This window comes from Diplodia seriata (assembly GCF_021436955.1).
Source record: "Diplodia seriata strain FDS-637 chromosome Unknown scaffold_7, whole genome shotgun sequence".
NCBI lineage: Eukaryota > Fungi > Ascomycota > Dothideomycetes > Botryosphaeriales > Botryosphaeriaceae > Diplodia > Diplodia seriata.
The window spans coordinates 1,218,408-1,231,076 of record NW_027117314.1 but is presented as its reverse complement, the minus strand read 5'-3'; the positions used below and the strand labels follow the sequence as shown (position 1 = coordinate 1,231,076).

The 12,669-nt window shown below is 60.4% G+C and overlaps 2 protein-coding genes across 2 annotated transcripts; both read left to right on the top strand.

Annotated features, from left to right (window-relative positions):
• Positions 1 to 1,050: 1,050 nt before the first annotated feature.
• Positions 1,051 to 2,870, top strand: ADE4 (amidophosphoribosyltransferase; the record flags this gene model as incomplete). The annotated part of the gene is made up of 2 exons (XM_066778560.1): positions 1,051 to 2,279; positions 2,333 to 2,870. The coding sequence occupies 2 exons, from the start codon at positions 1,051 to 1,053 to the stop codon at positions 2,868 to 2,870; spliced, it is 1,767 nt and encodes a 588-aa protein (XP_066630997.1).
• A 5,221-nt stretch (positions 2,871 to 8,091) lies between these two features.
• SLS55_007135 (uncharacterized protein) lies at positions 8,092 to 12,073 on the top strand (the record flags this gene model as incomplete). Its single annotated transcript, XM_066778559.1, has 3 exons — positions 8,092 to 10,393; positions 10,446 to 11,605; positions 11,888 to 12,073. 3 exons carry the CDS (start codon positions 8,092 to 8,094, stop codon positions 12,071 to 12,073), a joined length of 3,648 nt encoding a protein of 1,215 aa, XP_066630996.1.
• Between the last annotated feature and the right edge of the window lie 596 nt (positions 12,074 to 12,669).

The following is a 12,669-nucleotide window of genomic DNA, read 5'->3' as shown; positions in this document are numbered from 1 at the left end:
GAGACACCACCCGAAACATCCAAGGCTCAGGATACAAACGCTACTACATAATAAGTATCATAATCGGGCTCTTAGATGGCCCACGGAGGATGCATCAGGCGTGCGGGTGCATTCATGGGAGTAAAAGTTGGTACCGGAGCCTGAGGCATCCCCGAATATGATATGTCATTGCCGTGGGGCCTCTTCATCATTGGCAAATTCCAAAGGATCGGCCCACAGTCGCTTCACCGGATTGCTGCACACGCGGACAGCGCTTGGCTGAAGTCGGATGCTGTTGTTGAGAGTTGGTGGAGCATCATGTGCGGCGTGGTCAAGATCGGCGCTCGCACGTGGGGCGGTGAAGCGCGCCATGGTTGAGGGACGCGTCGCGTTGGCGGACCACAGGGGCGAGCGGGCGTCTTCGGCGGTTATTCTGGAGGCGTTGCGATAATCGGAGGGGGGCCAATGGCAGGCGGGCTTATTCACGGTCAGGCATCCTGCGCATTCTGTGCGCAGATTGGTCGGCGGCCGGCGGGGGAAGTGATCAGACCTCATTTGTGCTGGGGAGTCGCGTTGGCGGCGTGTGGAGGCTGCGTCGGTCCGGCTGTAGCGAGCCGAGAAGTTCCGCCAGCGCTGGTAGTTCATAAAGTTTTGCGCCTCTCTGCGCCCTCAGAACCTAACCTTTCAAAATGGCATCCACCAACCCAATTGCCTCTCGGCCCTCGTCGCCTCCCGCAACGTCTCAGTTGTTGCCGTTGCGGCCGCCTGCTCTGTCCGGCCTCCCTCTGCCTCGCGCTCTCCGGTACCGCTGAGAAAACTTTCTCCGCCACCCTCAACAGCCCCTCCAGCGCGAGCCCCGCCTTTGAGGTCAGTAGACAGCAGGCGCCAGCGCCGTCCTTTTCTTCCTGCCCTACCGTGATGATCTAGTGTTATTTTTATAGATGTTAGACTTCCGAGCTCAAAGTTGCGGAAACAGCACATTCTGATCCAAGCTCATACACTGCCCTGTACGATGACCAGCTGCCGGCGCACTGCTAACATGGCGCGCAAACAGTCTATCGGACCCGCAAGATGTGTGGTATCATCGCCGTTATCCACGCCGACCCCGCGTCCACCTCGGCCGCCGTCGAGATCCACGATGCCCTATACCTGCTCCAGCACCGAGGCCAGGATGCCTGCGGTATAGCTACCTGCGCAGCTGGTGGTCGCTTCTACCAGTGCAAGGGCAACGGTATGGCCTCCAAGGTCTTCCACGACGGCTCCAGGGTTGCGGACCTGCCCGGCTTCATGGGCCTGGGTCACCTCCGCTACCCCACCGCTGGCAGCAGCGCCAACTCCGAGGCCCAGCCCTTCTACGTCAACAGCCCGTACGGTATCTGCATGACCCACAATGGCAACCTCATCAATGCTCCTGAGCTCAAGCAATTCCTTGACCAGGAGGCGCACCGCCACATCAACACCGAGAGCGACAGTGAGCTTATGCTCAACTGCTTTGCCAACGAGCTCAACGAGACGGGCAAGGCTCGTGTCAACGCTGAAGACTGCTTCAGCGCTCTCATGAGGATGTACAAGCGCTGCGTCGGCGGCTGGGCCTGCACTGCCATGCTTGCTGGTTTCGGTCTCATCGGCTTCCGTGACCCCTACGGTATCCGCCCCATGGTTTTGGGTTCTAAGCCTTCGGACAGCGGCCATGGTACCGACTACATGATGGCCTCTGAGTCTGTTGCTCTCACTCAGTGCGGTTACACCACCTTCCAAGATATCCTCCCTGGTCAAGCCGTCATCATCGAGAAGGGCAAGGAGCCCATCTTCCGTCAAGTCCACCCTCAGCTTGGCTACACTCCCGACATCTTCGAGTACGTCTATTTTGCTCGTCCTGACTCGGTCATGGATGGCATCGATGTCGATGAGAGCCGTCGTAGGATGGGCTACAAGCTTGCCGAGACTATCAAGAACGAGCTTGGTCCCGAGGGTCTCGCAGAGGTTGACTGCATTATGCCGATTCCTGAAACAGCCATCACGTCTGCTCTGTGTGTCTCTGCTGGTCTGAAGAAGCGCTATGTTCAAGGTTTCGTGAAGAACAGGTATATCTTCCGTACCTTCATCATGCCTACTCAGAAGCTGCGCCAAAAGGGTGTCCGCGCGAAGCTCAATGCCAAGCCGTCTGATTTCAAGGACAAGGTGGTTGTTCTCGTGGACGACAGTATCGTCAGAGGTACTACCAGTCGTGAGATCGTCCAGATGGCTAGGGAAGCTGGCGCCAAGAAGGTCATCTTCACCAGCTGCGCTCCGCCGATCACGTAAGTCTACGCCAGCTTTCATCTTCCGGATAGGTACTGACTTTTATGACCAGCAACGCACACATCTACGGTATTGACCTTGCTTCGACATCCGAGCTGATCGCCTACAACCGTTCTTCGCCCGAAATTGCTGAGAAGATTGGGGCGGATGCAGTCATCTATCAGACCCTGGATGACCTTGAGGCTGCTTGCGCTTCGCTCTCGCCTCGCGACCCGGCAACCCAGAAGTTCGAGGTCGGTGTCTTCTGTGGCAAGTACGTTACTCCTGTGGATGACGACTACTTCCACAGGCTCGAGCGCATCCGTGGCGAGAGCAGAAAACTGAAGGTCATGGAGAGCGCCAGACAAGCTGTCATGCATGGTGCGGCGACTGAAAGCCAAGTCCGCATGGCGGCCAAGGGAGTCGAAGTTGACAGGCACGGCAACGTCATCCCCGCGGAAGAAGACACCCCGATCAACGGCCATTTCGCGATCGGTAGTGGTGGCACTGGCCGCCCAGGCGACTTCGAAAGGAGAGCCACGGACGAGTCGCAATCGCGTGTCATGGCGACGCAAGACATGAGTTTGCACAACATCAACGACCACCAATAGTTCATGACGCAAACGAATGATGGAAAAGCATGTCTTCTGGCTGGCACGGGTTAGACTTGGAGGGCAAGAATATGGCGTTTGGGAACAGAATTGCATTTGCATGACCATGTCTGGCCTTAGACTTCGGCATATACTCTCGCTTGAGTGGCCTTTGTTTTTTATTTTGGTAGAGTAGAATTTCAAATGGGTCAGACCCACCAAAAATATCTTCTCAACAAATGTGAAAAGCTCGAGAGTATCGAATGTGGTAGTTGAGCATGGTGATCTCAGTCCTGCACAGCGCGTAAAATCCCTGTCGCGCTCCAAGGCCGCAACTACATAAAGACCACAACCGCAAAGTCGCGCGGAGAGTGGTGCTGAATAACAGCTTCTGTGTAATGACAGTCGTAAAATTTTGAATTAGAGGAAGTAAAAGGATACGGAGTTATTGAAAAGGAAACATGACCAGAAGCTTCCGCTCGCGAGCGGCTGCCTCAGATGAACGTGCGTCACCTTCAACCCGCGTAGCTCAAGCACCCAACTTTCACATCCACACGCAACCCAATAACCCAAGCGCGACGCACTCACACTTGGTGCTCCGCTCAGCATATCCAACTTTCAAATCTTAGGCCAAAGCGACCTACCTCGAACCAAGCAATATGCCCTCGACAACGACAGCAGAGGGGGCCGCGCCCAACCCCACCACCGCAACCAACAACAACCCCGCGCCCACGTCCAAACCCACCACCGACGCGCCCGCCTACACCTCCGACGTCTCCCCTCCCGCCTACAGCGACGCAGCGCCGACCTACGACCTCGCCGCGCCCCCTTCCGCCCCCGACTCCTCCTCAACCACCAACACCGCCGCCGATGTCGCAAACCCACCCACAACCACGTCGCCCCCCTCCGCCAGCACTCCCCTAAACCTCGAAGAGGGCACCGAGCTCGACGCCACACCCATCCCCTTCCACTTCCTCATCCAAAGCAGCAGCACCTCCGCGCCCTCCGCCGACGACCCCTCATCTTCATCCTCACCCCAAGCGTCAACAACAACCACAACGAAAAAAATCACCCACATCCACCCCATCCCCGACATCCTCCTCGGCACCGCCGCGCCGCCCGCCTCCGCCCAAGACCTCTTCGTCGACGTCCTCAGCGACGCGCTCGGCGCGCACCAAGACGAGTGCCGCGCCGCGGCGCCGCGGGAGTGCGACATCTGCGGCGAGGAGGCGGCGACGGTGCTGCTGACGCCCGTCAGCTTCCTGCACGTCGACGAGGACGCGCCGCCGGCGTACGACAGCAACAGCAACAGCTCAGATGGCGACGACGGCGGTGACCGGGTCCCCGCGCCCCGCCTTGGCAAGCGCGTCGAGGTCCTCGTCACGCCCGTGTGCGCGCGCGATAATTGTGGTGTGCTCGCGCGCAAGCGGCTACGCTGCGCGATGGAGGATACGCATAATGATCATGAGCATGGGGAGCGGGTGACGGTGCGCCCGCCGCAGGGGCTGGGTGATGTGGGGTGTAAGGTGTGTGGGAGCGAGCCCGAGGGCGGGGCGAAGAGGTGTGCGGGGTGTGGGGTGGTGAGGTATTGTGGGAGGGAGTGCCAGAGGGGGGATTGGAGGGCGGGACATAAGAGGGTGTGCGCGACGTATGCGGAGTTGGTGGAGGATGGGCGGATGGAGGAGGTGGTGGGGATGGAGGAGGTGGTGCGCAGGGCGGTTGGGGGTGGTGGTGGGTATGCGGCGTGAATGGGCGATTGCGGTCGTGATGTGAAAAAGAAGGTTTGGTGTTGTGGGGTCGAGTGGGTGTTGACGGTCGTCAGCTTAGCCGCTGATGAGGCCAGCAAGGTGTCAGCATCCCTAAGCACGAGATTGCACGCATTGACGGGCGGGAGACGGGCGGATCGCGTCTGTGCAATTGCTTGTTTCCTACATACGGGGCAGGCAAGGAGGCAGGTCCGCGGCGCGGCGCGGCGCTGCGCTGCGCCTCACCCGTTGGTGCCTGGAAGACTGGTTTGCGGCTCTGCGCTTGGCCAAACCGCTTGACGACGGATCGGGAGGGCAAACAGTAAATCCTTAGGTGACTACAGCACCGATTTACGTCGAGGTCCGATATCGTCTTTAGCCGTTTCTACATCCACAGCTGTTGGTCAGGACCCAGATCATTTCCTTGTCAGGCACATCACCCAATCAGTTGGCTGTTGGTGTTCATCTCGGTTAGTGCTAGAAGTTGGTCTGCCGATTGCAACCCCCCACCATCCGACGTTCGCCTGCTGCCTACGAACATCCTCAAGTCTCAGACTATCCTCGTTTGCCTACTTGCCTCCACACACTTCTGCTTCCTCTCTCGTCGGGTTCGGTGTTCCAGTTCGACTCGCTCCGAATCTGTGCCCATCGCGTGACGTCACAGCCAACATGATCGTCCCTAAGCGCTGGCCAACGTCGGCGGAGGCCTGGCATCCGGAGGACATGCATCCGAAGGCCGAGCACTTCATGCTTCGTCGCTTGCTCACTCGAGATGGAGTGGTCGCAAGCTACGTCAGCCGTAGCCTGCGAACCTAGTCACGTAGTAAACACCCGGAGAGCGCGATCGGTGTTGCCTTGAAGCTCTCGGGATATGCGGCTTGCTCCACCCGCCTTCATCGAGTATCATAACCAACATCCTGTGATTCGAAAGTGGATCAGTCCCGGCCGATCCAGCTATTTCAAAGGTCGGGACGAATTGTGGATTCAACAAACCCAAATCCCTCGCTCTCGCTCGCACGAGGGCCAAGCGGTCGGAAAAGGCAGACAACAGGCAGGAGAGCTGATCGTGGGGGCTAGTGAAGGCGCACGTACATGACGAGTACGAGAAAAGGCGGACCGAGGAAGCCGCCAAGGGTCCTTCCCGCGTACCCGCCTACGAGCATGATGCTTGTTCTGATGGCCTTGCCGGCCCCAGGCCTTCGCTGTAGCGTACGCCGGTGAACGCCTATTTCTCATGACTTGAGCACTACCCGTCCGGCCTTGGAGGGGCCGAAGGCTTTTTGATACTCTAGAGGCGGCTTCATGGCTCGCTGATCACAGCCCGTGTCTGTTTCGTGCATATTGCTTTCGCTAACTGCCGGCATCAGCGGAACTTTCCTCATTATCGCTTTGCCGTCTGTTGTGCGACGTCAAGTATACGCATAAGAACGGCCGGCCGAGCGCCATGATGCAGCGGCTTTCTTGCGTGACGTCGCGTTCTCGGACTTCCATTATGGCTGACGCCGCGGTCGAACTCGGATGGACAGGCAATCGCTGTTAGGAGTGCGTGTGCAAGCGGCCGCTCTCCATCGCACGAAGCTGGTGTTTTTCGCAGCATTCCGAGTCGGGTGCGCACAGGAGCGGGGCAAAGAAGTGGCTTGTTACCTGGAGAGATCTGGATGTTGAAGGGTATTTGACTTTGCTGGATGCAGATAACGATGCAAGGAACTGCGGTACAAGACCGGGTGCCACACCTTGTTGCAACCACCACACCCAATCACGGCAGGCTTGGAGCAAAACTGGCCTTGCTTTGAAGAAAGCATCATGGGGATTGTTTGAAGGAGTGGCACGACTGGAGCACAGGCAGCAAGGAAAGGTGGGGGAAGCCCCCAACACTCATGTGGCGCTGCCACCGCTGACGACTTGCATGGAGCGAATGCAACTTCGGAGGGTTTGGCAGGGCCTTTGCGGGTCGGGCGAACAGCTGAGAGCTCGACGGCCGCCACACCTAGCCCGTCGCCCGCCCGCAACCTCTGCCGAATCGGAGTAGCCAACAAAACCAGCCTGTTCACGATAGCGCCACCGGCCATGCGCGCCGTTGTCGAGCAACTTGCAGCATTTGAGTTATGCGGACGTCGCTCGCGATGCGCTCGTGTCGGGCAAGGTTGTGTGCTATGCGCGCAACGCAGAGTGGCAGTCACCGGGTGGCAGACGGTTACTTGGCGATGGACGTTGCTCGCCCTGCATCCCTGCGTGTCGTCGATCGGCCGGGATGGGCATGGCTGCGCACGCCTCGGCCTGCACATGGCGGATCCAGACGGGGCGAGAAACGGCAGCAATCATCAGTGCGGCGATCGCTGCTGCTCGGCCGGCCTTCAGCTGATTCAGCTGAGGGCCAGCATGCGCACTCAATCAGGCCAGGGCGGAGGCGGCGGTCTCAGTCGCAGCGCGGTGGGACCCACAGCCTTTATGTCGCCCGGCCGGCTGCGTGCCTGGGGACCGGCTCGCAGAGAATTTGTGATAGCTGGATGCATGGTGGGCGGGCGGCGTACAAGAATAGACGGGAGCGTGGATGGCTGTGCGCAGCGGGGGTGGGGCACACGGGCCGCAGTGGGCAGCTATTTTTACGGACTCACCAGCCTTGGCCTCTGCACCTCCAACGCCATTGGCCCCAACGCCCCGGCAGATCGATGCCGTGCGTCTGGTCGTCTCCGCCCGGTCGGCCGCTACGCTGGACCCCAAGCCCAAAAGTCAGCCCCACGTCGGCGAAGCAACATATGGCCAACTGCGCGGCCCCGGGCGGCCGTCAGCACCGGTGCCCCAAGCATGGAGCACGCAGCCGGGTAGCTCGAGTCGTTTATTTCGGTCATACCATGCCCGCCCGTGCCTGTCTTATACGTCCCTCAAGCCGGTCCACTAAGCCACGCGTAATCTGCCCTCAGCCTGCAGCGCTCGACGCCCGTCTGATATACGCGGCTCTTCCTCCCAATCACCACTAATACTGTCTCCTCTCACGTACGCTCCGTCTGGAGCTGTCGACCGCTGGTAGCTTTACGCCAACCGCCATAATGAGCTCCACACCCATGTCCGTCTCAGACGCCTCGCTGGCGTCTGGGACCCCACAGCCACTCTCATCTCATTCTTCTAAGAGATTTCGCGTTCGTCGCTCCGGCTCGAAAAAACGCGTCACCGCTCGGGTGCCCTCTGGCATCCGGAGACGACCCGACTCTGTCTTCAGCCGGCGTGGAACAGACACCCCGGTGCAGATTGTTGCGCCCTTCTCCGACTCTCTGCCCCAGACTCCGTTCGAGATCCCCACCGCCAGGACTTCGTCAAAGAGGTGGATGATGATGATGGGCCGGTCAAAGCAACCAGAGCTCAGAGGCTGCGTGCTCCGGGCAGTCCCCAAGGCAGCACAGGCTCCCACTCTCCCATCACCAATTGCGGCTGCCCCAGGTTCTCCACTCAACCACCGCTCTCTATCGGACCCTCTCAGCCATGCACAAGTCGACGCAACCATGGCCATGTCACCAAACGACGAGATTCTGAGCAACATTGGGCAATCGCCCGCATCGACCTCTACGCCGTCGCTCTTCCCGACTGTCTCAAACGTGTCGCCGGTCTCGCCACCGAAGAAGAGCAAGAAGGACCGAAAGAGCGAGGGAGACGCAGGGCGCATTGGGCTCTGGAAAGATGGCAGAGCCCATTGGGAGGCGCAGGTGGCATCGATGCCTGCCGTGCCACGACCGCCGAACCCCGCCGTGGTCGAGCTGGACTCGAGACCCATGAGACTTGAGACCCCGGTGCGTGAGCTGCCACAGGTGCAGAAGGACAAGAGGCCCCGGATCCAGGTCATTATTCCCAACGATCTCCGCAACCGCGCTCCGCATGCGCGCCCTCCTTTCGTGTCACAGGCAGTGCAACACTCCAGCGCAGGTGAAATCATATCGTCGCGCGATGTCTCGCCGCCTTTGGCGAACGACATGATTCAAGTACGTGATTCGGCGGTGTCGCCGCTGGCACACCAGATCTTGACGCAGCGGCAACAGACGGTGCCGGTTTATCTGGAGCAGGTCGCCGAAGTGCCCGCCTCGGCCGTCATGGCAAAACACCCGTCCATCTCGAGCTCTTCGGGAGCATCCAACTCGGAAAACGACGATTCGAAATCCTCAGTCTACACCAAGAGCAACAGGACGTCGTGGACCAGCATCGACGACAACCTGGAGCCTGGTCTGCGGCAGAACTCGAACTTGACCAGATCAGCAAGCAAGGCCTACTCCATCATCTCGCCTGCTGCAGCAGGTATCTTTGACGACGCATCGCCCGTTGACACTGCCGCCAGCCAACGAGGTAGTCCGGTTTCAGAGATCAGCTTACACCAGTTGGGCAAGGACAAGCCCCTCCCCCCAGAGCCGCAAGCCCCAGCCATCAACCAGACGGTCGCCAAACTACGGAGCACGCTCAGTAGCCCGACGCTAAGCGCGAATAACTCGATTGCGAGCAGGAGAAGCTCCCGTCGTGGCCAACGCGTTGCGTCCCTTCCGGCACGTGGCTTGGCAACGGACAACGGCTCGGTTCCCCACAGCGATCCTCCAAGCCCAACCCTCAGCGAGGCTGAGACGGCGTTGGAAGAGCACCTATCATGCATCGCCGAGTGGGATGACGTTCCTGGCACCAACGGGCTTGGATCCTCGCGCATGCCATCCTTCGCCTCCACCCGCCCGCCCACTCCCCCACGCAAATCGTCGCGGCGCAAGACCCGAGTCGCGTCGCTGCCTGTTGGAAGCTCGGCGAATCACATCGCCGCTCAACAAGTAAGGCCTCTGTCTCTTAAGACGTCTTCTGCTTCTGCTCGATCTCATTACACGCACGTGCGAGGGCCGCGTCAGCCCTGGAACTTGACCATCCAGATCCCCAGTGCTGACCTTGATAAGCATAACCAGAAGAACAGCAGCAACGCGAGCAAAGCGCGCCATGGCCATAAGAGGGCCCACTCGCGCCGCGTGCCAAGCTCGAGAGTCATCGCGCCCGACGCGGCCGAGGTTGTCATCCTCAGCATCTACGAGAGAGTGCACTGTCTCGATGACCTCTTCTCCTTGGCCCGCGTAAACCGCGGCTTCTACCGCGTCTTCAAGCGCCATGAGCTGCGCCTTATGCGCTCCGCCTTGCAGAACGAGTGCGCGCCGGCATGGGAGCACCGCGAGTCGTCGCCGCCGTACCCCTACGAGGGCGCCGAGCAGCAGTACCTCCAGGTTCCGAATCTGGACAGCGCCCTGCCGGAGCCCGAGCACACAGCCACCACCTACTTCCGCCACCACATGCGCGACACGCACATCATCACCGCGCTCAAGTCGCTGGTACTGACGAGATGCCAGTCGTTCCTGCGCCCGGAAACGGTCATGGCGCTGGCTAGCCGCGACGCCGCCCGCGCCGCCCGCATCGACCGGGCTTTCTGGCGCATTTGGACCTTCTGCACCATCTTTGGTTACGGTAAGGGTCGTGAGGATGATATCGTGGGTCAGATGGATTGGCTCCGTGGCGGCCCGCTGGTGCACCAGACGAGCATCCGGGCCACCATCATGACCAGTGACTCGTTTGACGCGAGTGGCGCGCTCCTCAACGCTCCCGAGCACTTTGCAAAGGGCAATGGGCCGAAGGGCCTCTCGGCCGAGGAGCTGTACGACATGACGGAGATCTGGACGTGCATGGGCGTCCTGGTCTCGGCTTTGGAGGGCCGCACCGAGCAGGCCAGGGAGTTTGGCGTGTATGAAGTGACGGATGTCCGTGGTGGTGATATCGACGGGGAGGAGAAGATGCTTCGTAAGTGCTTTCCATCCCTGCTTCTCTCCTGCAGGCGCTGACATTCTACCAGAGGAATGGCTCTACTATCTCTCCACGCTTGGGCTCTCCGTTGTCCTCGAGGTCGCCGCTGTCTCCACCAAGACGGATTCGTCCGCCTTCATGCTCGCTCTCGAGAATGGCTGGATGAACTGGGTCCCACCTCAGCACGACGGCTCCCGCCGGGCGTTCCTGAAGGAAGCCGTTGCACGCGTGTACGAGGAGAAGATCGCCGCCATGGCCGTGACGAGCCCGCAGGACGAGGTGGCCGAGATGCGCCAGGTCCAGCGCCAGCGCATGGCCGCGCACAAGGCCGAGATCCGCACCCGCCGCCGCACCGGCGACTACGCCCTCGTGCGCATGAGCATGGAGCGGCCGATGAGCGAGTGGGAAGGCGTCTTCAACCACCTGGACCGGTCGGCGGCCGACCAGGGCAACAGTGGCATCGCCTCGCCCCAGCCGCGCCGCCACGTCTCCACCTCGTCGAGCGTCATGGCCGGCGCCCCCACGCCCTGCCCTCCCGGCCCCGCCAACGTCGCCCGCTCCCACAGCGAACTCATCGCCTTGCCCCCCATGCCCGAGCTCCCGGGCGCTTCTTCTTCTTCGTCCGCCAGCCACGCCGCCGCCGCCCGACCGGACTACTTCCAGTTTCCCGCGGGACAGCAGCCACCACCACCACCGCAAAACCAGCTCCAGCAGCAGATGCAAGAGCGCAGGGGCGGCGCCGGCGCCGGCGGCCGCGGCGGCCACGGCGGCCACCAGAACTCGCTGCTGCAGACGCTCGCGCAGGCGAAGCAGTTCGACTACGGCTCGCCGTCGCCGACGGAGCAGCATCCGGCCCTGCGCTCCACCCCTTCGTCGTCCTCGTTCGGCTCATCGGACAACAGCAGGCGGGGCAGCGCCGATGGCGGTGCCGTCAGCCCGGCGGCCCCCGGAAGCAGCAATGGCAGGCTGTTCTCCGAGGAGGCGGTGCACCCGGCGTTCCGTAACATCGCGAGGCCGCAGCCGCAGCAGCCGCAGCAGCCGCAGCCGCAGCAGCAGCAGCAACGGCGTGGCTCGCGGCAGCAACAGCAACAGCACTCGTCGAACTCGAGCATCAGCTCGATGAATGCGTCCGCCACCGCCTCGCCGCACATGAGCTCCCACGCCCTGCCGCCCAGTTACGCCCAACAGCAGCAGCAGCAGTCGACGGCCGTGAAGCACAGCCAAAACACCACCACCACGACACGCTACTACTCCCAACCCGCGCACCAGCACCAACACAATCACCCGCCCGCGCACCCCGCCTACCCCTACTCCCCGCACCACCGCCACACCTCCCAGCCCCTCCCCCCCTCCTCCTTCCAACACCAACTATACCAACAACACCAACAACAGCACAACCGCCACCACTCCCTGCCTGCCACCACGGAGAACAACCCACCCCTCCCCGCCCACCGCGCCCGCGTCTCCACCCAACACCCCTTCCAGCAACAGATCCTGTCGTCGTCGCTGCTGTCTGGCGGCAATGCTGATGCTGGCGCCAACTCGGCGGAGAGGGCCATCTTCCGCATCGTCGAGATGGGCTTCACGGCGGACGAGGCCAAGTTCGCCCTCATGAAGACGGATGCTGGGGATGGGTTGAGGGTAGATCGGGCGGTGGAGTTGTTGTTGAGTCGGTAGTTTTGTTTTGCTCCCTTTTTTCTTTTTTTTTTCTCCGAAGGGATCGAAGCTCGAGGCTCGAAGGCGGTGTTAACTGGTTTTTTTTTTTTTTTTTTTTTTGTTTTGTGTTGCGGAATATTGATACCCTCATTCTGGTAGCTTTTTTTGTTGTTCGTCTTTTTCTGGTTCAGGCGGGGGTGGATGGATGGATTGGTTGGGGAGGTGAGATACGATACCCTGAGGTTCTCTTTTGTTTTGTATTGGTTAGGGAGAGAAATATGGCTAGTCTGAGAGTGCGAGGTGGGAATGACAGAGATTGACGAAAGAGCCTTGAAGTTGGATCTATCACACCTTGCTGTATGCTGATCTTGCTCATTCGATGGTCATCAACCCGTAAGCCGGCCAAAGAAGCGAGTCGGAGCCACTCCCGATGCCTCATGGACATGGCTTTGATTGTGTCGAGACAGTGTCCACCTATCCACCTGCTTGGCTGGCGTATAGGAAAGCCGACGATGATCCCATTGGACATCACACAATGCCCGTCATTGCGCAGCGCATGAAGCATGCATACATAACGCCTAACCCCGTTTTCCTTTGACTGAATTCCCAGCTCGCAT